The sequence below is a fragment of the Anas platyrhynchos genome, chromosome 5 (genome assembly GCF_047663525.1).
Source record: "Anas platyrhynchos isolate ZD024472 breed Pekin duck chromosome 5, IASCAAS_PekinDuck_T2T, whole genome shotgun sequence".
Lineage (NCBI taxonomy): Eukaryota > Metazoa > Chordata > Aves > Anseriformes > Anatidae > Anas > Anas platyrhynchos.
This window is the reverse complement of record NC_092591.1, coordinates 7,945,172-7,969,617: the sequence shown is the minus strand read 5'-3', so window position 1 is coordinate 7,969,617 and position 24,446 is coordinate 7,945,172. Positions and strand designations below refer to the sequence as shown.

General features: G+C 41.7%; 1 protein-coding gene across 4 annotated transcripts in view; it reads right to left on the bottom strand.

Moving 5' to 3' along the window:
- The window catches only part of BRF1 (BRF1 general transcription factor IIIB subunit), a 174,091-nt gene extending 150,032 nt beyond the window's left edge, over nucleotides 1–24,059 (bottom strand). Inside the window, exons 1-3 of one of the 4 annotated variants that reach the window (XM_021274541.4) lie at nucleotides 23,789–24,059; nucleotides 21,280–21,392; nucleotides 5,233–5,313 (exon numbers count right to left, since the gene is read on the bottom strand). Coding sequence is in view for 1 of the 4 variants with exons in the window: in XM_038179446.2 (XP_038035374.1) it covers nucleotides 5,233–5,313; nucleotides 17,076–17,262 (268 nt within the window). In the remaining 3 variants the exon portion in view is untranslated. Of the gene's footprint in view, nucleotides 1–5,232; nucleotides 5,314–7,321; nucleotides 7,471–17,075; nucleotides 17,366–21,279; nucleotides 21,403–23,788 lie in introns of those variants that run through there. The other 3 variants (XM_072038213.1, XM_038179446.2, XM_027459575.3) reach the window with 3 other exon arrangements.
- Between the last annotated feature and the right edge of the window lie 387 nt (nucleotides 24,060–24,446).

The window sequence follows — 24,446 nt, the reverse complement described above, 5'->3', positions numbered from 1 at the left end:
AGGCTCTCTGTGACTGGAAGAATTACAAGTGTTTCAGACTTTTCCTCCAGAGGAGGAAGTAGGAAACCACAGGTGAGTCAGGCTCCCCTCAGCCTTAAGATCCTTAAGAGAGACCTTAAAATACCGCAAAATACAAGCTGACAAACCTCACACAGCTCAACAAGGCAAATGCAATTACTTCTTTTTGCCAACAAAGAACCAACAGCAACAATACAGGCTGGGGATTGTTTGACTAGGGAATAGCTTTGCAGAAAAAGGATCTGGAGTCCTTATGGAATGATGAACGTGACTGAGCAGCACCCGATTGCAGTGATGAAGGCTAACTCTATATTAGAACTGCATTATTAAAAGCACAGCCAGCAGGTCAAGATAAGTAGTTATTATCCCCTGTTCCATGCTTGTGAGACTGTATTTTGAGTCCTTTGTCTGGTTCAGGACTTCTTTGCACAAGAAAGGCATTGACATATTGGAGCAAGTCCAGCAAAGAGCCGTTAAGATGACTGGGAGACTGGAGCACATGATGTGAGGCCAAGAGCTGAATTTGTTTGGTCTTCAGAAGAAAAGCTAAGGGGGAGGTCTTACCGGTGTCTTCAGCTACTCAGTGAGGGGTTATAAAGAGTCAGATATGCACAGCAAAAGGACAAGCAGCAAGAATCACATTAAATATAAGGGAAAAAAAATCTTCTCAGTGAGGGTGGTCAAGCATTAGAACAGGTTGTCCAGGGAGACTGCACCATATCTATCCTTGGGGATACTCAAAGCTCAGCTGCACTATGCCCTGAGCAGCCTAATGCAGCTTCAAAGCCACCACTTTGACTGCAGACCTCCAGAGATCCTTAAATTATTGTATGATTCTACTCACTTCTGCCCCCTTGCTGTTTCAGGTTTTGTTAGATAAAGATGTGTTCTCCAGTTCTCTTCTTTGGATACATCTGTTCTTCATGCGCATAATATATTATCCTGGTGTAATTCACACTGGACAGTTCTGGTAGGAAGTAGGGCCTTTTATAATCACTTGCAATAAACCAGCTATGAAATTAGGGATGACAATAAATGTTAAAGAATTAAGTAAATAGTTTAAACAGTCAAAAGTGCATTAGAAAACATCTTCAGAAATGCCTTCCCATGTAGAATTAAAATACTGTTAGCTACGTTTTGGCATTTAAGAGGACTGAGGGAAAGCACATTCATTTAAAGTAATGATTAAAAACACAGCACAACAGTTCAGAAATTGGATTAAGCTAGATGCAGCTGCAATCCTCAAACTTAGTTTTAACCAAATTTGAATATCTGCAACTGAAGCTTTCAAGTTATAATCACGCCATTGACCTTCCTTCCCCTCTCCCTTTTCTTTTCAGCCACTGAAGACTATTGAAAGTATCAGAGCTGCAAGTCAAGAACAACTCCCTTGTAACTATGGATCTGACATGGATATAGTGAGAGCAGATTGCCTGCAAGGAAGCAAGAATAAACCAGCTATTTAGAGAGATTATGTAATGTAGCACAGAGCTGTAAAATGAGATTTAAAGAGACAGAACTCTCCATTTCAGCCCTGTAAGTGCCCACAGAAGTTGGGCAATCCTGTGGCAATTTGAAGAGGCTCAGACAACAAAGGAAAGTCTTGTCACAGGGTCCCCTCTCTGAGCTAACTCTCCTTTCATTACTCTTCTTTCTCACAGAAAGACGACTGCGTGGTTATTTGGTCAAACCTTTTAAAAACAAAGCTGAAACACCTCTTCGTATCATCTCACAGATGTGTAGGCTTTTACAAGAAGGAGCTCTACGTGAGCAGAGATGAGCCATTCCGTGGGCCCGACGTTGCAGAACTCATGGAGCTTAGCATGCTCAATTAGCGCAGTGCAGCACATTGAAAATCAAACTGGTAATGAACAAACACAACAGTATTAGGTCTTTCTTGCATACATATTTTAAACGAGTGTAAACAAGACTCCAGTTTTTATAACTGCAGCCAATTCCTAACCAAACACCCACAAACATCAGCTGGTTCAGTAAAGAAAGGCAGAGAATATGAACTGCCACGCACCACCACGTTATAAATAGCGAGGAAACATACAGCAAAGGCATGTGTGATAAGGGAGACTAGTGGCGTGTATCCGATATTCTTACACAAGCCTGGAAACTGTAAAACCTTCAGGGCTTGCCCGTGACTTTCTTGAGAGCATACATGTAAATACCAATGCACAAAATAATGATTTTGCAGAAGAGTTTCAAGCAGTTGTTGTTGGGAGACTTTACTTTGGCATTTCTTCAGTTCAGAATGGAGGAAAAGAAAAAGAAACACACGTTACTACTTTAGATATTCTAATGAAAAACTGTTTTCCATCTAATTCTAAACATCCCTTAATTATAACCCTCAAAAGATGGCAGCATCGCAGAGTTAGCCAACCCCAGCTGCTTTACTAGGGATTAAATAAGAGACAGTGAGGCCAAATCACCTCCCTTTCACCTCCCCTGAAAAGACAGACATTACAGGCACGAAGAATTTGGCCCAAACTACATGGGGGAGGGAAGTGCAAGCAGGGGGAGGTTGTTGGTTTTTAAAAAACAAGTTCCTGCTCCGTTGCTGGACTTCTCCCCGGATCATGTCAAGCTTGCAGGTTGCTGGCAAGCAGACCAGGCACGCTGCGAGACCTGCCAGCACGCTCAGACCACACACACGCGCTCCCAGCTGCTCTCATCCACCAGGGACAACCTCCAGAGCAAGCTGGGCTCCCCTGCCCATCGCTGCTTTCCACAGAGCCCGGTTCTTCCCTTGGGCAGCAGCCTACACAGAGCACCATACAGAAGGACACAGCACGATCGTATGCTGAAGGCAGCACACAGCCTGGACCTGAGTAAGGAGCAGACCTCCTGGAAGCACGTTTACAAGTCATACTGCACCAGAATCCCCATGGCAGCTCATTTCAGCAGTCCATGTGCAACTCAGGTAACTCTGGAAATGTAAACATGGGAGTATGAGCAAATAATTAGCTTCGTGTTTTCTTCCCAAACGCACAGAGCAGTGCTCCAGGGACAACTGCCCATTTTTCTTGCAGTCAGCTATCAGAGCACTTCAGTTTCATTCAGTGAATAACCTCACATTTTTTCTTTCAAAAATATACAGTAAATTCATTTACCTTGCTATGCTGTAAAGAATAAATACAACGGATATTAACACAATTACAAAAAAAAGCAATCATGAACACAATGGCAGGGTGAGATTTTATAAGTTCACTGCCATAGCTCAATTTGCAATTGAGAACTACACAAAGCTAAAAACGTGATTAAATGCAGCAGACAACTAGCTCATTACAGAGCAGCAGAAAGAAGGGCCTTTCAGACACCAATTGCTCTACCTGAAATAGCAGCCGCTGTTGTCAAGCCTGGGACTGAGCAAGAACACTGCTTTGCTCATTGAAACGAACTTTCTCAGAGACGGATTGGCACCGTGACAAATACAGGTTGGCTGAGGAGATCAAAGACCAAATGCCCCCCCCCCCCCTTTTTTTTTTTAAATAAATATAAAGGATCGCCACAAAAGAAGAAAAACTGTAAAAAGCCTCAGACAGGTATAACTAAAAAGACAAAATATTTTCCTATTTCAAAACTGTTTGGGAGACCATTTCGTTTCAAACAACTGTAATTTCTTTTCTATGATGCTGTTAGACTTCAGCCAAGTAAAGATCATTGTATATGATTAGGGAGTCCTGACAAGTCCAGTACACACAAAAGCTGTTGGGATGAAAGATGCTCAGACCTTCCCCAGCAAACAGTCAGGAAAGAAGCCACGTCTATATTCCAGAACAATCCTAGGCTGTGTTTAATTTCAGTTACCAAAACGTGGTTTTGAACAACAAAAAAAAAAAAAAAAAGAAAAAGATTGCACTTTCTCCCCTCAGTTTATTTTTTCTACAATTATACTTAAGTAACTGAGCAGTCCCTATTCACAACAAGCAGATTTTTTTTTTTAAATACCTATGCAAAATTACAGCTATGATTAAAGTAACTTCATCCAATGACAAACTTCACCAGCTGTAAATGGTATTCTAGTGGTTTTATTCCACTAGAACAGTTTATACAGACATTTTCAAAATTCAGTGTCACATCCAAAGTTACTATCTTATGAGACCTGCTCACAAACTGCAAGCTTTACTCTGTCAAATAAGCAGGGCCTGACACTGTTTGGTACAAACAGCCCAGTAATCTGTATATAAATTAGCCAAATACTGCTGAACAAACCAATCTGGGTATGTTTCAATAGCACAGATCAATTTTACTCTTTCTATACGTATGCAGATGTAACAGATCAATCTTATCCTTTCAATATCAATGCAGATACAATACCAGCCACGATTCTCTGTGTTTTAGTTGTTTATCTAAGATTTGAACTGAGGAAAATACCTTTATTTAAAATACCCCCCCAAAACAAGCATCATATCAGTGAAACCCATCTAACGCTCTTCGTTAATTACACGTCAGCTTCTGAGCCTTTGATATGGCAGTCCATCAGCTGTCATCTCCAGGAGTCACGAGACATGAGTATTAATTAGCTGAAAAATGACAACTCCTGTCCATTGATATGAGCAACAGCAATTGAAACTGGAAGAACGTTAGGTTTCTGGAATAAAAGCTGTTTTTATTCATTCTCTTTAAGGACTGTACTTTAGGAAGAACTCAATTAAAATGGATAGCATGTAACCAGACCATTTCCTCAAACATTCTCCAAACACTAAAATCTTCTTTCTACTTTTCTCTTCTCTGTTCAACAGTCACATATTAAGCATGTGATTACTATGAAGTGTGCATAATGTGTGTGTTATCTTTGCTTTTATACTGTATAAAAACAAAAGCATTTCAACAATTATACTTTAAAATAAACATGCATTAAAAACACTCCAAGAACGCTGAAAACTGATGAAATAAAAAGCCGAAGTAGGTTAACAGATAACAAAAGTGTGCAATTGGCACATCAACCTTGAAAAAGCCCTTTTAAACTCCAACAGTACTGTAAGGTGCCATTACCCTTTGTCAGCCATCTACCTGACCTCATAAATCAGGTATAACAACCAAATGAGAGCAAAGGAAAAATCAGAACTTGGCAGACTTGTCTAGTGACTAGCAAGTGGCCTGCCAAGGTTTTGAGGTCACATTCAAAACTACAAATTAATAGCAAATCAATCATGTTAATTAAAAAAAAAAAGTCACATCAATAAGATTAAAGCTTGTGGATACCATTCTGTAGAGTTTGTGCTCGTGACTCCTTTCCCAGGTTGGCATGGAATCCTCCTCCTAAGGTCGGTGTTTTGCCTGCACCTATTAGGGAAGGAAATAAAAAATATGTCAAATACAATACCTGAATTAAAACATTGAAAGAAAACTTAATGAGCCACTGAACTTGTTATCTGTATAATTTACAACATGCCAAATTACATTAAAAAGGATACTGCAGAGCGCTTGAAGGACTTAAGACAGAATGCAAACCCCGTGTCATTTATTTCCTCCTCAGGATACCACTGTACATACAAAACTCTGTAAGTCCCCCTAAACTCAGCTCCAAATAAAGCACAAAAACGCCACATCCCTTATTTTGGGCAGAAAACAAAAATCAGTATCATGAAACACCGCTCAAAGTAAAACATGAAAAATTCTTAGTTACATTTTTTGTCTGAAGAATATTCAATACTGAATTTTACTAGCTAATCACTGGCACTACAGAACATAAAACCATAGTTAGCATTCAATAATGACTTGTGTTGGCTACTACAGACGTAACACACACTTTATAATAACTTTGGTTTAACATCAGACACACAGAGCGAAACTTTGGCTACAAAAACTACAAGTCTGGAACTGCTATGTTTACACCCTGAAAGGCTGGAGACTAAAATAAGTCTGTGTTGTAAATTAACATCAACTAGAGGCTGGTTTATGCGTCTGTGCCAATGCTGAGGAGTCTGAATGCGGAGTCCTCTGGGAGTCAATGGAACTGCTCATGCAAACGAATCTTCCAGAGCAGGGAATTAAAACTACTAAGGACAGAAATAGTCTCTTACTTAAGCAGGAAGTTTTTAAAAAATAATCAGGCCACTCCAAGCAGGATATTAGAATCTATCAGCTTAACAGCGCGACCAAAAAGCTAAATTGCACAGGACTAAAAACAAGAAATTTGCTAGTAATTGGACTTTAGTCTGCTCTGCAGAATAAGAAGCAAAGTCATCTTGTTTCCTGCCATGTCTACAGTTTTCCTCAGGTTCTTGTCGCTGTGTTTTCTCATCTTACACCTGCTCTCTGGAGCAAACTGCAATGGCTTTGGGACAGACACATACGAAGGCATGGAGTACCACCGGAAAGCAATTCAGGGCATTTCCACTACACACCTGAATAAGACACTTCCATAGCAAATCCAAACCATGAGAAACTACGGCCTGAACTTTTATTAGACTTTCTTAGCTAGTCTCTCTTAGCTGTATTTAATACATATCTTGTTGAGAAAGAACAGAACAGCTAATATTCTGGTAGAATTGCCTACAAGTCTTCCGAGCTTACTTTTCCAGGCAACCTTTCAATTAGGTTTCCAGCACTATCCACAACAGAAACCAAGTTCACCCTCACTTCATTAACAGATCCTTTCAACAAACAATAATCAGAAGCTCTCACATAAATGCCCCAAAGCTTAAGTACCTCAACATCCTAATTAGAGATAAAAATAGTCAGTGGTGACCTCCGCACTGAATACAGAGGTAAGCCTCCCAACCCTGTATTTTGCCTGTTATAGTCAGCAACATCTCCTTTCTATTCTTAGAGGTACCAAAACAAACAGATCAGGCAAAACAGAGACTACCAAATTATCCCAGTGCTTATGCTGGTTTTGGTGTACAACTAGTAAGAATGGTTTACCCCACAAAAATATGTGAACCGTGACAAAGTCCTATGCACCTTTTCCTCAGCAGCAAATCTACCTCCAGAAGTTCTCTTTCCTACTCTCCCATTTTTCTTGTTTCAAGGTTTGCTTTACCACGGGCCATCTCCCTCATCTGACTTCCAGCAGGAGAGGGCACAGCAGCAGAGACACGGGGCAGGATTGGGAAGGAGCAGCAGGGCGTGCTGGTGGTAGCAGGCTCACATAGCAGCTGCCTCACAGCTCCACGATGCTTTTCCAGTCCTCTTGCTCTTTGAAGACATGAAAACACTCCACTCTATCAGACCATGACTGTCAAAAGAGCTACATCGCTCTTTAATAGGTCTCTGTGTTACTAATAAAAAGCCTGCACTGAAACAATCAGCAGTGATAACAATACTATTAACAACACACTTAACTTACAAACTCTGCCAGCAGAATTGCTGCGTCCATTTCTCAGCTGGAGCTGGCATTTGGCTTTGCAAGCTGACAGAAAGCTGCTCTGCTGGGGGCACGCACGCTCAGAGCCGCAAACTGACGTTTCCACGGACTATGAAGTCTCACCCTCAGCTTTTATCTTTACAAAGGGGGAATGCAAAGCAAACTCATTAATACAACTGTACAGCTGGGTATTAAGAAGAGAAACTATAAAAAAGATTTAAAAAAAAAATCTGTGAAATCATCAAATTCATTTAAAGACCAAAAAACCCTACAAAGCTAGTCATTTAAGAAGTACAAAGGAAGGGAGCAGCAATTGCCAGGCACAACTGAATTAACATTCCAGCTTCACTGAAGTTTTTACATTTCTTGACCTTTTCTATTTTTCCTCTACAACTTCAGAAATGAATTAAACAGGCTTTTGGTTTTTCACATTCAGCTTTCGAGATGGAGGAAAAGGAATACATCCGAGAAGTATTTGGTGTCTGCGAGCACTGCCTGCCAACTCCTCAACGTGAACACTAACACTTCCCGCAGCCAACTCAAATACCCTCCTCAGAGAGGTGGTGCCTCCCAGGGCACCTTGTCATCTACTGGTTATTTTTAGAAAACAACTCAGATTCTCAAGCTTTGCTTCACTGAAGCCTCCTCTCTCCTTCCTGTTAGCTTTGGATACTTTTGAAGTTTTGAACTGAAAGGCTTCAGTTGGATGGGACCTAAAAAAACATCAAGTCTCTGGACAACAGAAGGCGTGGAGAGATGTGCTAGGCAGCTCAAGAGGAGCTACTCAAATTTTTGGGGTCATCTCGGCAGGATGCAGTGCCTGGGTACACAAAATGAGGATAACCAAAGCTGATGGAGGTCACACACCTGGAAACGTGACGATACCTGGGCAAAGCTTCCACAGGCCCAGACCCAGCTCCTAACCCCACGCCCAGGGCAGGAGGTTTGGGCTGGATGACCTTGAAGGGCCCCTTCCAACCCCAGCCCCATAGCTCCCCTCAGACCCTGCCACCTTGGCTATTTCTGAGCATCAGGTTCAACACTTGGAGAAGAAACAGCACCACTCCCAGTGAGATGGATTTTGTTTCCTCTAAATGAACGAGCACGTGAAGACCAGGAATGAAGCTGCTACAAGTAGAACTGAAGCGTATCTGCTGTTCGATAGGACCAGGGCTACCAAAACCCTTCCCTGTGAAATTAAAACTGGAGAACTCCAGCCCTTTCTTCTGCACACGATAGGAGAAAAGGCTTCAGTTTAAACCGACGTATTTATAGACCCATCATAAAATCAGTAAATAACGCAAACTGCATCCCACCAACTGTTTCATACTCAGGATGGGCTAGGTAATCTATCATAAAACTTAACGAGCTTCCTACTAAAGTCAGGCCACAAAAGTCAAAAGGAGAGTAGGTCAATGTCCCGTTACAATTCATGCCTACAATAGTAAAATGATGTAATTAAAGTCTTCCGAGCATAAAAAACAACTAAAATCAGTAGACTTCTTTTCTCAGCCATTTTTAAAGGGAAGTTAACAGACCTGCATGCATGCACCACAGCCAGTGCAAACACTACTGCTGAATAAATTTATATGGACAGAACTTTTAATCTAGTCCACCCATAGCTAGTTTTCTATGTGCTTATTTTCATAACTACCAACCAGGGAGATAAACATACCGTTGTGTCCACCACGCCCAAGTTTAAGACTGCACAAGTCTCTGAAAGTCAGTCTGCGTCCAAGCTACGTGCAACACTCAGCATCTACCCAACCGACAGCAGCATACTCTGCAGCACTTCAAGCAAGCGTTTGTTGCCATCACAAGGACAGCACATAAAACATTCAGTGTAGGAAAAAATCCTATGCTCAGCTCTGATGCAAGATTGCCACCTTGAGGATTTCAGAAGAGAAGCAAAAAGTGATTCCGCTCAAGTCACAAACCTGCAGTCATTATTTTATGCATGAAGCAGATGCAAGTTTCCCCTCTTCCTTCCCAACAGGATTAGTTTTGTAATCAGAAAAGTGAAAACCTAGCACAAAGTGAAACACATATACACTCTTCAAAACTTCCCCAAAAGGTCTGCAAATCCAGTATACCAACACTTTCTTCTGTTTTGCAAGTTACATCATGACCACTCTACATAATTTAACACTAACCATGAATTTGTCATCTCTAGAAATCCAGACCACAAATAAGAGGAATTTTGCTGATATTTTTATTTTCAGTTCACGGAGTTTCAAGTTTAGTATGTGCATTACTGCTGGAATCCATTTCAGAACTGTTCAAGGCTGCACTGTAAGAAATATTTTATTCCAGGACTTTGTCCATCAATACATCCTACATGGAAACCCATTAAAAGCTACCAATTAAAAACAAACCCCCTACTTCTACTTCTTCTGTAAGACTGAAAAATACATAATAATCCTTTATTGTATACAAGTCACCACTCAAAAACAAATAATCTGATAGGAATACAGAAATCATCATCTTTACCAAGTGTCCCACTCTGTCAGTACTTACTTTCAAGTTCTAGAGGGGAAAAAAAGGCATAGAAGATAAATAGTTAATAAGCTTAGCTTAAGTATTATGAAAGCATTTTCTTCCCTGTGTCTAGTCCCTCTCTTCTTTCTTTTTGCTGACCATAGCTTTCCACTGTTCAACATACTTCATTTCCACAAACCCCAGAAGACTCAAATACTTTGATCAAGTCAAACTGCAGTCACATACTGCACTTGGGGTCAATATTGCTCACACTCTCAGATCTAGGAACAAAGAAGTTTTTAAGGATAAAGTAGTAAACACAAAACTCTACACTAAACTTCCACATGCACACCTGAAAAATTGAGCATACCATAGCTTTACAAAAGGGTAGCCTACGTTAAATTTGCCAAGGGATGCTCCAGAGTGAGAACATACATTCAGCATTTATGACACCACAACTGGGTCACTGCAGTAAGTTGCTTATAATATACTTGCAAGCAAAGATTTGGACTAGCAGAATTTTCCTTTGATATTCTAATACTTGAAACAGACTACTTAAAGTTGTGGAACCTCCTCTTCTAGAAGTTTTAACAAATGCTTGCTGATGTGTTCAGGGCTACTGGTTCACAATTTGCGTTTCATCTTATGAGCAAAAGCAAGCAGGTAACTTCCTACAAGTGACATTCATCCTATCAGCCTCAGTTTGGTATTTTGCAGTCTTTATGTACATTTGCAGATGGAGAATCTTATATATGTATGCTGCACAAGAGCCATGAGCTTTACTTGATCCTGATTCAGTGCCAAACTTGGACTAATGTTGTCAGTGCCCCTTGCAACCTCCTATTTCTATGACCGTGCCTATACAGCTGTGACCCTCCTGGCTTAATTACTACATAAGAACAAGATTTTTAATTCACACCAGTTATTGTACATCTCAAACAACAAATGTCAAGCTGGCATTGAGAGAAAAATATGCATTTGTAATTTAGTTGATCACATTTTTAATCAGAAGTCACCAAACCCAATAGAAATTGGGAATAAACCTATTTCAGGACAGTCATGCTGTTCAACCTCACATGGAGATGCTGGTGATGTACACACATCTCAGATCCCAAATACAAGTTAAGTCCTCTGGGGCAAGAATCCTATTTTGTTGACAAGCCCACAGTTATTCCATAACCATCCTATCGAGGCTTTCCACAACGTGCATTTGATGATAAAATATCCTGTAGGTCTTATATGGAGTTGGGAAACGACCCTAGTTCCACTAACTTGTCTTCTCCATTCCACAGTTTCATCACCAGAATGACTGTGTCTAAATGGATGTAGGATTTCCTTTCATGCTGCTATGAACGAGCCAACTTGAAAAGAGACGGACAGCATAAAAAAATCAGGAACACCACCACCTCCATTAAGTACCACGGACTTTTTTTTTTTTTTTATAGCAGCCACCAATATCTGAGCAACGAAGTCAGTCCCTTCTCTGCTTAACTCCACACTAACCTTGACTGCATCTAACATTCAATGACCAAGGTAAAGCAAAGACAAGATCTTTAATACAAACTGAGGTAGAGGTCTCTATGAAGTTTCTCTACATTTTGTGAAGCTACGCAGCTGGTTAGGGAAGACAGTGCTGAGTAAGAGCTAGTCAAAAGCTTGTGCAAAAATAATTCTAATTTAATTTTTTACTACAGATACGACCACAAACTTTGTAGGAGGCTAGGGGCAGCCCCAGCCCAGGGCATCAGGCATCTCCGTGCAGGTTACTCCTACGAAGCTTATCAGATGCTATTTCTCTCAATTAATTACCATGTGTTTAAGGACCATTTCTGAAACTTAAAGCTCAGCTTCCCCAGGCACAGTGCCTTCCAGGATCACAAGCTCAGTGTGCCTTGCAGTGCTATCTTCCAACGCTGATTTTTTTCAGTTATGTCTTCCAGCTCGCTGCTGCACTGCTTGAGCATCAGCACGGAGCTGTTTTCTTCTCCTTTGATTAGTGTCAGATTGAAGCCTTAGACTTCCATTTTCTCAGCTTCTTTAGAGAAAATCTGAAGAGATCTGGACTATCAAAGTCTGTTCCACGTTGAGCTTTCCTCTCCACACTATCTTCGCTTTCGTACTTATTTTTCCTGTCAGCCTCAGGGAAAATACTTGTGAAAGCCGTTTCTCCCAACAAGTAGCACAAGACGGGGTACTCCTGTACAGACACAGCACAAGAGTGATCAGAGGATTCGCTGCTTTCAGATGCAGCATACAACTCAATTTGCCTTTCTACAAAAGCAGTGACTGTAAAATCTATGCTGAGGAGGGCTCAGTAGAGCTCCTTTTTCCAGTGTACAATTACAGGATAATGAGGAGGTGGAAATGTAGCTCATTCCCAGACCCTGCATCACTGTGCTTCAGTGTCGAGGTACATTCAAATGTTAGGACTGATAGGGGTCTGTTAAGAACTTGGGTACAACGGAAAAAAACAGATTACATTAACTTCAATTAGGAAAACGAGGAATTTTAATTCAAACACTTTGCAAATTTGGTGCAAAGACACAAACAGCAACCTCTTTGGATGATTTTGTGAGAGTCTGAACTTGCTATCAGTTATAAACTGAACCTCCAAAGGGTGTCTCATCAGGACTGACATGGCCTAGCACCCTCTTTGTGTATCTATAAATGTACAATACCTCATTTTAAATGCCCCCAACTACCATCAGGGAAAAATTCATGATCCCAATTACAAAGGATGGCATATGGAACTTGATAAACCTCACTCTAAATAAATTTTTGTCTTGCAGTCTGGATATCTGGACACCTAATAATAAGACTCTCTCATAGTCGTAAATATTTCTACTATCAACTTCTAACTAAGTATTCTGATATTTTTGTGAAACGCTTTCAAGAGATAACATACCGATAACTGTCAACAGCAGAGAATTTTTGTTATCACTTCCCCAAACAAAAGCTGAAAGAAAACAGTATTAATACTGAGGGACACCTGATGTTTATACTGAAAAAAACATTGCCCTCAGATTCTTAGACCAGTTTTAACAGGACAGTCAAAACCCTCAAAAGCATCAGAAAAAAAAAAAAAGAGCTCAGAAAAAAAAAAAAAACACAACACAACCTTCCTCTGTAGACTCAGCGCTGCTGCACCAAGTCAGACCAAAGGTCTTAGTCCAGTATCCTGCCTCTGAAAGGTAACGACCATTAACAAACATACCTACAAGCACAAAGCATAAGAGCAAAGCTCGTCATGTTGCCCTGATTCTAGAGATCTAAGGCAGATGGATTTCCTGAGCCAGAAACTGTATCTTATTCCTAATGGCCACGCCACATCTTTGTCCTGTTTGTTCAGTCCTTTTTGAACCCATGTGAACTTTTAACACCCACCACTTAAGACTCACAATTTAATGAAATAGGGGCTGCTTTGTTTTTTTCTGGGAGAGAAAAAAAAGACAAAAATAAAAGAACAACCACCACTCGTGATGCTTCTGAACATCCTACTTGCTACCTTTTGTTAGTGCTCCCCCGTTTTTGCATTATGTGATACTGAACAATTGCTCATTGAAACCAGGATACTGTACACAATTTCAGACCTCCATCATGTTCCCATTCAATCATCTCTTTCTTAGTCTGAAGAGGCTGAGTGTATTCAGTCATTTCTCAAGAGGAGAAACGCTCCTCTTGATCACCTTATCTCCCTCTCTATCTTTTCTAGCTCTACCAGACATTTTCTTCAGGATGGAGAGAAAAACAGAGGAACAGACCAGAACTGCACGCCGTATTTAAGTTGCAGACAGGGCTGTGGATACAGAACAGTGACTTGCACTGTTATAGCCTTTTCCTGAAAACTTCTAACATTACCTTAGCCATACCGTGTTTTATTTATTTGTTTTGTAATGTGAATGAACATTGAGCTAAATATTTTTATAGTTATCCATTGAAACCCTAAAGGACCTCTTTCTAAAGTTACAATGACTGGTCCAAATTCCATCATCTCATGGGGGAAAGGAACAATCCTCACTCTCACACAACTCTTAATCCCATGTGCTACCCTACTACCCAGACTACTACTAGCAACTGGTTATTGTACAGTCTTTACTATCCCAAATAATTTAGTGTTGTCAGCAAGTCTCATTAACACAACATTCACTTGTTTTCCACATTATCAGACAGCCCGAATGCCTGTGGAACTTCACTGCCACCTCCTCCATGAGAATTATTATTATTTAGTTATATCCTATGTTATGTAGTGTTTAAGTAGTTTCTCTGTAATGACTTTCTCTTATCCATGACAGCTCAGACTCTTTAGCTTCTGGTGAAGGATCTCGCTGACCTCCTTTTGCAAATCCAACAATCTTCTTTGTCTACATACTTACTGACTTTTTCAGAAAGCTCCAAAAAATCTGCTAGGCACGACTTCACCTTGCCATGAACCATTCTTCCCCCATATTTACCTGTACATCCACCTGTTCTGTCTTTCACTGTTTCTGTCCTTTTGCCCATTTCTGCCTGCATTTTTTCAAAACTTCCCTTTAGTAGCGAACCAAGATCTTTCACTCAAATCCCCTCATTTTCTCAGCACACCCATGCTCAGATGTTAAAACTGAACAATGAAACAGACACACGGGCGTTGGAAAGTACTGGCCGTACCAACCCTCTGTGAGAGGCATCAGCTTCCTATGCTAGGCACACCAACATCCAAGGTTCAGTACTGCCTGTGGAAACGTAACTGATCTCACACCTTCTTCCAACCCTTACAGGACAAAAGAAGGGATTTCCCAGGTGTCAGTTGCTGGGCTTACTGTCAAGGACTTGGCACGAGGCAGATGCGTTTTGCATCAATGCTGAGAAGCACAGGACTCTTCCCTCTTTCAGCAAACGAATGCAAGTTTCTGAATCTTCAACACGCAGCTTGGCAAAATAAAAGGTTTTGCTAGATGTACCAAAGAGAAGTCAATAACAGTATCTCAGTGCTTTCCATTTCCTCCTTTTTTATGAATATGAAAATAAATAATGAATAAAGGCATCTATAGCTATTCTACATATATTAGCACACAAATGGGAGCTCCTATGGAGCCTGGAGGGGCTTAGGAATCTCACAAGATTTGTTGCACAACCAGGAAATCCAAACTCCTCAGACAAAAGAAACCCACTCAAATCCCAGCTCTGCACAAGACAACCGGACAGCCCTCACACCTTGCAAAACCTAGGCGATGGTCTCCGAGTCGCCCACCTCTACTGATCAGAAGTCGGGGTCTCAAAAATGGTAGCCCAGGCACCTCTAACACTGCAACACTCCACACTGGGGGGCTGCCCACAAACACCAGACTGCAGTCGAAGGAAACTTAGCCCAAGGCATTTCTTATACTGGGGATCCCTCAGAGCCACAGTGCTAAAAAGCCTACAGAGATGATGAGAAGTTAAAAACAGATAACTTTGATCAAATCCTGCTTATATCATCAGAAGAATCACTGAAAGCTACAGCTTACCAGAAAACCTTGTTTTAAGCAAACACATTAAAAGAAATGTACATTCCACTGCAAATTACCCAGACAGGACAACACTCAGAGAAGGATGAATTCTGTCTTCCTTATATAGGAAACGAGTTTCATCCCCATTCCCAAGTACTTAAATCAATGTCATACTAGCATAATAGACAAGCATACATCACAAAGACACTGTTACTACAGCTCAAATACATCTTTTCAGATTAGCTTGTATTCCTCAGCTTAAAATCAAGGGAAAAAATATCCATGACATGACGGAAGCATTTGTCTTAAAGCATAACAAACTATACCTATATAAATTATCATGCCCAAATTCCCATAAAATATTTACTGTGTGAAATAGGGCCCCTCACTCATCCTCGCGCTAACTTTGCAAATCCACAAGCAGCATTGTAGATTTATAACAGTGTTCTATTATTTTCACAAACAATTTCACCAAAATGCAAGCATTAATGCACACGGGACTTAAGTGCTAGAAGATGACAGTATCAGCATGCAGTGAAGCCCCTGAAACCACACCTTGTGCCAGCCAGATAAAGCCACCATACACACTCCAATTAGCTTTTCACTTTTACACACCCACCTATCTTCACAGTGCTTATGTCCTCCCAGCTGCTAGAGGTATTCTTCAGTGTGATGTGTAATAGGTAACTATTTACGCGAGACCAAGGAACTACCTATTGAGAATTCATTACCGCATTGTCCATTAAAAAGAGAAGCCAATTACAGCATCCCAGGACTTGCACAGAACATCCCTTAAAGGAACTTTGGAAACTGCTGTGCAGCTCAGCCCAAAGAGGAAAGAACCTCAGGACAGTGCAGTTCTCTCTTTCTCTCCTGATATTTTTTTCAGGGCTCCCAAAATGAGTTTTAGCTTGCACACCATCTGTCCTGCATAATTTTGGGTGGGAGGTAAAAAGCAGTACAAGTCCGTAAAAATGGAGTCCCCACATCACTACGAGAAAAAGCGCAGGATACGTGAGTTAGTCAGGAGCTTAAGAAGAAATGTAATGCCAGCGCCCTGAGATGGAAGATGGCAATGACACCAGACATCTAGAGGAACCCTACACTACAAACCCCCAAACTCCACCATGCAGTGCTGGCCTTTCCACCACACCGACTCTTTCTTCCCCACAGACCATAAAACACTTCAGGCCCCTTGTTTCACTACTAAGCTCCTTCACAAGGCTCCTTCCAATGTTTCTTGCTTTTTCTTTCTCTCTATACCTATTCCCCACAGCTATTTTCCTCCTCTCCTCTTCCAACCACCCTGTCCTCTGCATGCAGCCCTGTGCCATACACACACCCCTTATCCTGCAGGGCTACACCCCAACCCCCCCATTTACAGAATGAGCCCCTTCACCCATTGCTTTCAGCCTCTTTTTGCCTCCACATCATCTCCACACCTCCTTTCACTCCCTCTGCCCACCAGCCACCTAACTGTCCCATCTCCCACCCCAAATCATTTCACAGCTCCCCATACAGCCACCCCTTCCACTGGACACCTTCCCTCGCACACCCAGCCCACCCCACACACAGCCCCAGCCCCTCATGCACTTACCCCTGCCACACACGAAGCATCTCCCCCACCTCCCACAGCACCTTTCCCCACCCACCCCATCTCCCTGTCCCCCACCTCACACAGCAGGCAGTGCCCCTCTCCCACATCCCCCCCCGTGCCTTGCAGAGCTCTTTTCTCCACGTGCTGCCCCCAAAACCCACACCACTGCCACCCCCCCGTCCCCGCCGCTCACCGTCCAGCGACACGAACTGCCCCACAGCGGAGGAGCCGCCGCCGCTGTTCTCCACGAACTGCACCTCGGAGACGATGATGTTGTCCTCCAGCACCGAGCCGCAGCCCGTGCACACCGCGTCCCCGCGAGCCGAGTCCACCTCGATCTCCGAGCAGCCGCAAGCGGCGCACACCCGCCCGCCCGGCATCGCGGCCCCCCCTCACCTCAGCCCCGCCACCCCCCTACTGACACCGCCCGGCCCGGCACGGCCCCGCTCAGGCCTCGCTCGCCGGTACCGGCACGGGGAGGAGCGCGGCGGCGGCCGCCCCCTCGCCGGTTCTCGCGAGACATGGCCGCGCCCCTCAGGGCGGGGGGGCGAGGAAATGGCGGCGGGGCGGCGCCTGAAGAGGCCCGGGGGAGTCACCACGCGGGTGTTTGTGGGGATTCTGGCCGATAGGGCTGTTATAAATGCGTGTCTCAAGTGTATGAAGTGTTCTGTGAAGCCAGCCCGTCAGCTTTCCGTGTTGAGCTGCGGGAAAGGGAGAGGTCGCTGGCTGTATGAAAATTCACTCAAGTTTCCCCAGGTTTTGTTCATTTCATCATAGGCTTCTTATCTAAGCTTATTTAAGTTGTTAAGCAATTCATGCCGTGGTTTCTGCACAATAAAATGCTTCCTCTCTGCTAATCATTGTCCTTCACACTCAGGTGGTTTCATTTCAAGGGAAAAGAGTATCACTAAACAAGGAAATTTGCACTTTGCAAAGTGGTATAGAATCATACAATCTAGAGTCATTAAGGTTGGAAGAGACCTTCAAGATCACCTGGTCCAACCATCACCCTACCACCAATGCCACCCACTAAACCATGTCCCTAAGCACCACGTCCAACCTTTCCTTGAACACCCCAGGGACGGTGACTCCACCACCTCCCTGGGCAGCCCGTTCCCATGCCTGACTGCTCTGTTATTCTTGACATGCTATCAAGCCTATAATAATTAAAAGGTGTGTATACGCCATCAGTAACTAAAAGTGGTGTAAAAATATGCGGCAGAGAAAAGTGTGGGCCTCATTTTCTCATCTTCTGTATGCCAATTTTTGTTCCCTTGCAGATAAAATCGGAGCTACAACGCTCATATTTCAAAATAATGCTTCTGTTATGCTTCAAAAATTATTCATCAATCAAATCTGTTCGACCATTCTATTATAATAAATGGGTAAAAATGTTATGGGGCATAATGAATCGGTTTCAGGTAGGTACTTTGAGTTTTGCCTAAGGTACCATAGCATTTAAGTCTAGTGCTTTGTAACTGTTTTGTTCATTCGTTCCTGAACCCAACAAATACACTTTCAGCCAAGGTTATTGTCTGCTTTATCACGCAGCCCATATGTGTGGCATTCCACTGACCAAAACTGAGCAGAATAGATACCACAGCAGGATTTTTGTATACTTTGAGCTGTTGGCATTAGAAGTACACAAATCCATTAATGCAGAAATATCACAAAATTATACACCATGTAGATAATGTCAGAGGAAAATGATAACCCTGATACAATTCCTGAACAAATATTTTTGTTATTTATAGGAGGAGAAGGTCCCATGAAAAAAATATAATAATAATAATAATAATAATAATAATAATAATAATAATAATAATAATAATAATAATAATAATAATAATAATAATTTTTCTCACTCAGAAAAGTCTCTGCAGTATCAGAAAATTTTAATTGACAACTACCAAACCAGATCACTCATACAGTTCTATGACAGAGGTCAGCACCAACACAAGAAACCCTGCAGCAAACAGCTATGAAATACTTTTCCCTAAAAAAGTTTACTCTTAACTCACTTAAGTAGAGGCTGATGTATTTGTGATCCATGAAGAATTAAATTTTGCATCCCCATTCCAAAATTAGTGGTGTTTTGATTGTTTAAGTGTTACCAGTCTTTCCTGGGAGTCCCAAAGAAGTTTGGAGTGCTTTGAGTTTTTCGTTTTGAATGTGACCAGCAGAGGGCCCCAGTGAAAGTATCACATACAGCTGATGTGCCAAAAAAAAAAAAAAAAAAAAAAGTTATTTAATGTGATACTGAATAAGGAAATGTGTCCTTTGCCTCCTGCTCATGAAAAGCTTTTTTATACACAAGTCACCACTGTAAGATCTTTGTCCTTTCTGCTTGCAAGAGTATTAACTAAATCCTTTTTGACCATTTACTCAGTTCACTTAGGATAGCATAATAACCTATTAGTAAGCCATCTCAAGCTGGAATTGGAGTTAGAACTGACAGATTAAAAATTTGTGTTGACAGAACCCCAGTATCTGCACTATTTTCCCCTTTCGGTCAAGAGGAGAAAAGAACCTGCTTTCCATTTTACCTACTCTCATATTTCATACCTCTTATTTTCACTCTAAATGTAATAAAAAATGGTGATCAGGATGTCTGTTAGCCCAGACTGACCGATTTCCTTCCTGCTGTGTCTGCAGGAACCCCGAATATAACCCCAAGCTCTCCCACCCTTTTTGGGTTTTAAAGAAAGGAACTATTCTCACTTGCTTGAAAAATAGAATAAATATGTATATTTTTTTTCCTACTGCTCATGCAACAGTAGGAAGAATGCAAATGGGCTGTACAAAAACAGGCGGGAGTGCAAGGGAATCCCACTCTGCTAATGCTGAACAGCACAGCAGGGACTATGCTAGAGCAAGGTGATGACACATCACTCACTGCACTTTCACAAGGAACGAGTCTTCTTCTATAAATAAACTAATTTGAAGCAGATTCTTACATACCATATGAGAGAAAACTCATGGACTCTGTGCCTTGTCATCATAGCTGAGCCTTCTGTGTACTGAGCCTCCCAACTCACCCACATGCGTGGGAAATATTTTTGGTTAAAGTTCGAGGCACAGAGTTTAATCCCTTGACTTGATCGGCTGCTGTGAGCATGTGAGTATCCACAGCAGTCTGGGATTTCAGCTGTGATCATGCATCTTAAAATCTGGCCTAAGAGTCTGGCTGAACTCTCACGATAAGTTTGGGATGTGCCCACAACAGGGGTGGGGGCAAAACACAGAGGAAACCTTCTTTGGTTCTGGACTGTCCAAAATAAGCCAAAATAAATGATGCATTCAACCTGCAAATTTGCACACAGATTCTTTGGAGCTGAAGTCATATGGAAACTAGATAGAGGGGGAACAAAGGATTTCGAAATGGATTAACCTTATAAGGATAGTGATAGCAGCTGGATGCTTCTTTTTCTCTCTGTGCCAGGCCAAATGCATTTGTCTATACTAGTGATGGACACAAGGGGGCACCCAAGGAAAATGAAATGGTCGAGGAGCTGCAATGCTCCCCGGGTTAGACTGATTTTCCATCTGTTTTCCTTTTTTTTTTTTTTGCCTGCGTCTTTTCTAATTATTTCCTGACATTGTTTTCTTGACGTTTATCAATAAAGGGTAAATTAAAAAAGCTTTGGGAAAAACATTCTGAGAAGTAAAGTTCTTGGCATCTGTTAAATCAGGTGGCAAAGCAGATTAGCAAACACTCAAACTTATCTCTGTGCAATCACGTCTTTGCTGTTCAGAGACAGCACTTTGCAACTGAGCCTTGATTCCTAGGTAAGCGGCAGAGAGACCAAACGGCTCTCACAGCTGCCGTTCCAGGATCTGCGCCTTGCACAATTCTTAGTATGTGAGGAGAAACCTCAAATGCTGCATCTTAGAAAATCCACTGAGAAATCAGCAGATGGAAAGTTACTGAGTACAAAGGTCCCAAAGCAACCACCAGTTTGGGAAGCCTCTCATTAGCTAATTGTAGGAAGCTGTGTGCAATACTGCTGTCTAGCTGTTCTATTCCTAAAATCCCCCCTGCACACACACTACTTGAAGATGTACAACTAATAACTTACATCTAATAACTGAGTGCTTTTAGGAAGGATGTAAATAAAGCAAGGAACAAACAGGTATGTCCTCACAGTTTCCAGCAATCTGCAGCTTCAGAACTTCATCAGCTGAAGGTTAATACACAGCAGGAGACTTTTTATCTGCTTGTTTAATCAGTTTTTGAACTGTGTATGCATTCAACATCCACAACATCCGGTGGTTTAGGGTTTATCACAGCTTAGTTGATTAGCAAGTGAAAAAAGTTTAAAACGGACTAAACATTTCAGTTGATAATGTTTAGTTCTTGAGCTATAATGAGTGATGAATAATTGCTCCCTTCTTACCTTCTTCATGCCATTCAGGATTTTATACTCCTGTTTTACAGCTTCTCTCAGTCAGGATCACTTCACAAGAGCAACTCTTCCTCCAGAAAATTGCAATGCTGATCAGCAACAGTCTGGAAAAAAAATAAAATCTGTTCAAGGCAGTCACTTAAGAGGAAACCCTTTTTAAGGAAGCACAGAATCACAGAATTGTTCAGGTTGGATGAGGCCTCCAAGATCATCTGGTCCAACCTTTAACCTAGCACTGACAAATCCGCCACTAAACCATGCCACTAAGTTCTACATCTACACATTTCTTGAAGACCTCCAGGGATGGTGACTCAACCACTTCCCTGGGCAGCCTGTTCCAATGCTTCACAACTCTTTCAGTAAAGAAATTTCTCCTAATATTCAATGTAAACCTCCCTTGGCACAACTTAAGGCCATTTCCCCTCATCACTTCGTCCTTGGGAGAAGAGCCCAATCCCCACCTCGCAAGAACTTCCTTTAAGATAATTGTAAAGTACAAAGAGGTCTCCCCTGAGTCTTCTTTTCTGTAGGCTAAACAACCTCAGCTCCTTCAGCCACTCCTAATAAGACTAGTTCTCTGGGCCCTTCACCAGCTTCATTGCCCTTCTTTGGACACACTCCAGGGCCTTGATGCCTTCTTGTAGTGAAGAGCCCAAAACTGAAGATACTGTTCGAAGTGCAGCCTCACCAGAGCTATGTACAGAGGGACAATCACTTCCCTAGTCATGCTGACCATGCTGTTTCTGATACAAGCCAGGATGCTGTTGACATAGCATTGCTGTTGATAGCATTGATTATATTCTGCACTGAATAACTGAAGGCCTCCATCACCTCAAGTTGCAAGTGCAGAATAATATTCCTGTGAAAAATACAACTCTGCTTATCTGCAGCTGTGGTATTCTGCATCTGGCTTGTTCAAATGTTCATGAAATCCTCACTCACCATCAGAGAACACTTCCAGTCAGCTAATTCTCTATTTAAGCAACTGCCTGCATACCTAGAAATCAAACCTAAATGAGGAAATGCCTGGTTATACATGTAAGTGCCATTGCTGTGTGCATACTTCATGAGGGGCTATTTTGGTGCAAATACATTTTCTATATAGACTGAAAGTGAGGCTTTCGCTCAATGTTAATATTCACTTAAAAGGAAAAAAACAAACAAACAAAACCAAACAGGTATATTACACCAGATGGTTTTACACATTCAAATGCAGGCGCAAGCCACATGTCTTATTGATAATTTCCGAATAGATTTGGAAAAGTAGCTACACAGTAGTGGACTATCTGCTTAGCGTTGAAGTAAATTCAATGCAGTTAAAAAAAATAGGCTATGAACTATGCCTGTGAAGTGCCTAAGATATTGTTGATCATTAATGGTTGGACTTGATGATTTTAGAGATCTTATCCAACCAAAATGATTCCATGATTTAGAAATGATACCTAACAAGTCACATGTAGGATTGTAAGAAGAAACAACCTCTTGAACAGGGGTTAGCTAGCTACATTAGAGCTGGATGTTAAAAATCCTGAGGTCACCAGGTGGTATTAATAATCCACACTCTCTGTGTTGGCATTTCATAGGCAGGAGTCTGCCATAGTCTAAATGGCTGTGCTAGCAGAAAAGCAGAATATGCCAGTCAACTGTCCTTTAAGACCATGAAATGTGTGTTTCAACATAGATTTGAAGGAGTACATGTATGTACAGTAATGTCACAACTCCTCTGGCCATTAGGGAACCCCTTCACAGAGAAACTTGCAGAGAGAATAGAGAGCATTGCTGCTGCCGCACATAAGCCTCCGCCTCTGAGGGAAAGGGAACAGGGCAAGGAACGGCATCCTCCTTCAAACAGGCCACTAGAATCAGGAAAAGGTATAAAATAGCAAGCAGCTTGGATAAGTATTTGTTGACCTATGGGTGAGGGCAGCTCTCTCCTGCTGGATGTCTTTTACAACCCAAAGAATTCTGCTTTCAGTGAGCTGTGTGTCACTACTTGCTTTTCTGAGGAGAGATTACCAGTCCCTCAAATAGGCCAGAGCTAACCCAGGGCTAAAGAAACCATCCGTCAGTACTTGTAGTTGTTGCCCAATGTCTAAAGCTATGAGTGGGCTAAATAAAGACAACGCTAGAGCTTAGAGAAGCCACAGTATAATCCTTTCCTGTCCCTGGAGAATTTTCAAGAATTTGGCAGATTTCCCAGTTTGAATTAGATGAATAAATTAGATGACCTAACATTTTTCAAAGGGCACCATAAAACATGTTTGGAGTAAATCAAACTATGTCTTGCCAATAATTTGAGTTAGCCTATGTTAAAAATATATATACATTTTTTTAAAATGTGAAACTTTCAAAAGAGAGTATATATAAAAAAAAAAAAAAAACCTGCCACAATTTTCAAAATGAGACATTTAACTTCAGTTTTTATCACAGTGCATCAATTTTTTTTTGATCAAAAAAAAAATAGTTTCTGAGAAAAATTCTAGTGCAGTGCTAGCTATACCTTTTCTCCTCTGCTCTCACCCAAAGGCAGGAAATACTTTTTGCACCTCCAGAATCAGGACAGTATGGTTCCCAAAGCAGTATATCTTGCCATTTCTTCAGAAAACTGTCAAAGTCAGTAGTACAGAGGGGGAACACCATAACCATGGCAGTGCCAATCTCTGCTTTATTCAAAGGGTAAAGGATGATCTCTTGGTTCTGCATTTTTCAGCACATCCTCTTAGAAGGGCATTGGCAGCTATGGCACAGAGTCTGCCTGAGGGGCAGTTCTGGGAACTAGCACCACCCTGGGAGGAATCAATGGTTCACATCTCTTAGCCCACATCTCTTCACATCTCTTAGCACATCTCCTAGTTTCCAGGTGCTGCCAATTCACACTAGCAACTGTCACCATTAAAACCTCAATTCTGAGCTCTTCTTCCCAAGTTCATGGGATAAACATGCATTTTGTACAGCAAATTGAAATTGAGAACGTGATATAACAATATGCCAGTAAGATCTGGAGCCCTTGGCTTGCCCTTCCATTGTCCGTTCTTCAATCAGTCAGCTCACACCAAGATTATAAAAAACCTGAGCTAGGAGTTTACAGTCTGAAGCCCAAATTGAACAGAGCTGTCAGCAGATTATGTATTCCACTAAACAATGAGGTTTTCAGTCCC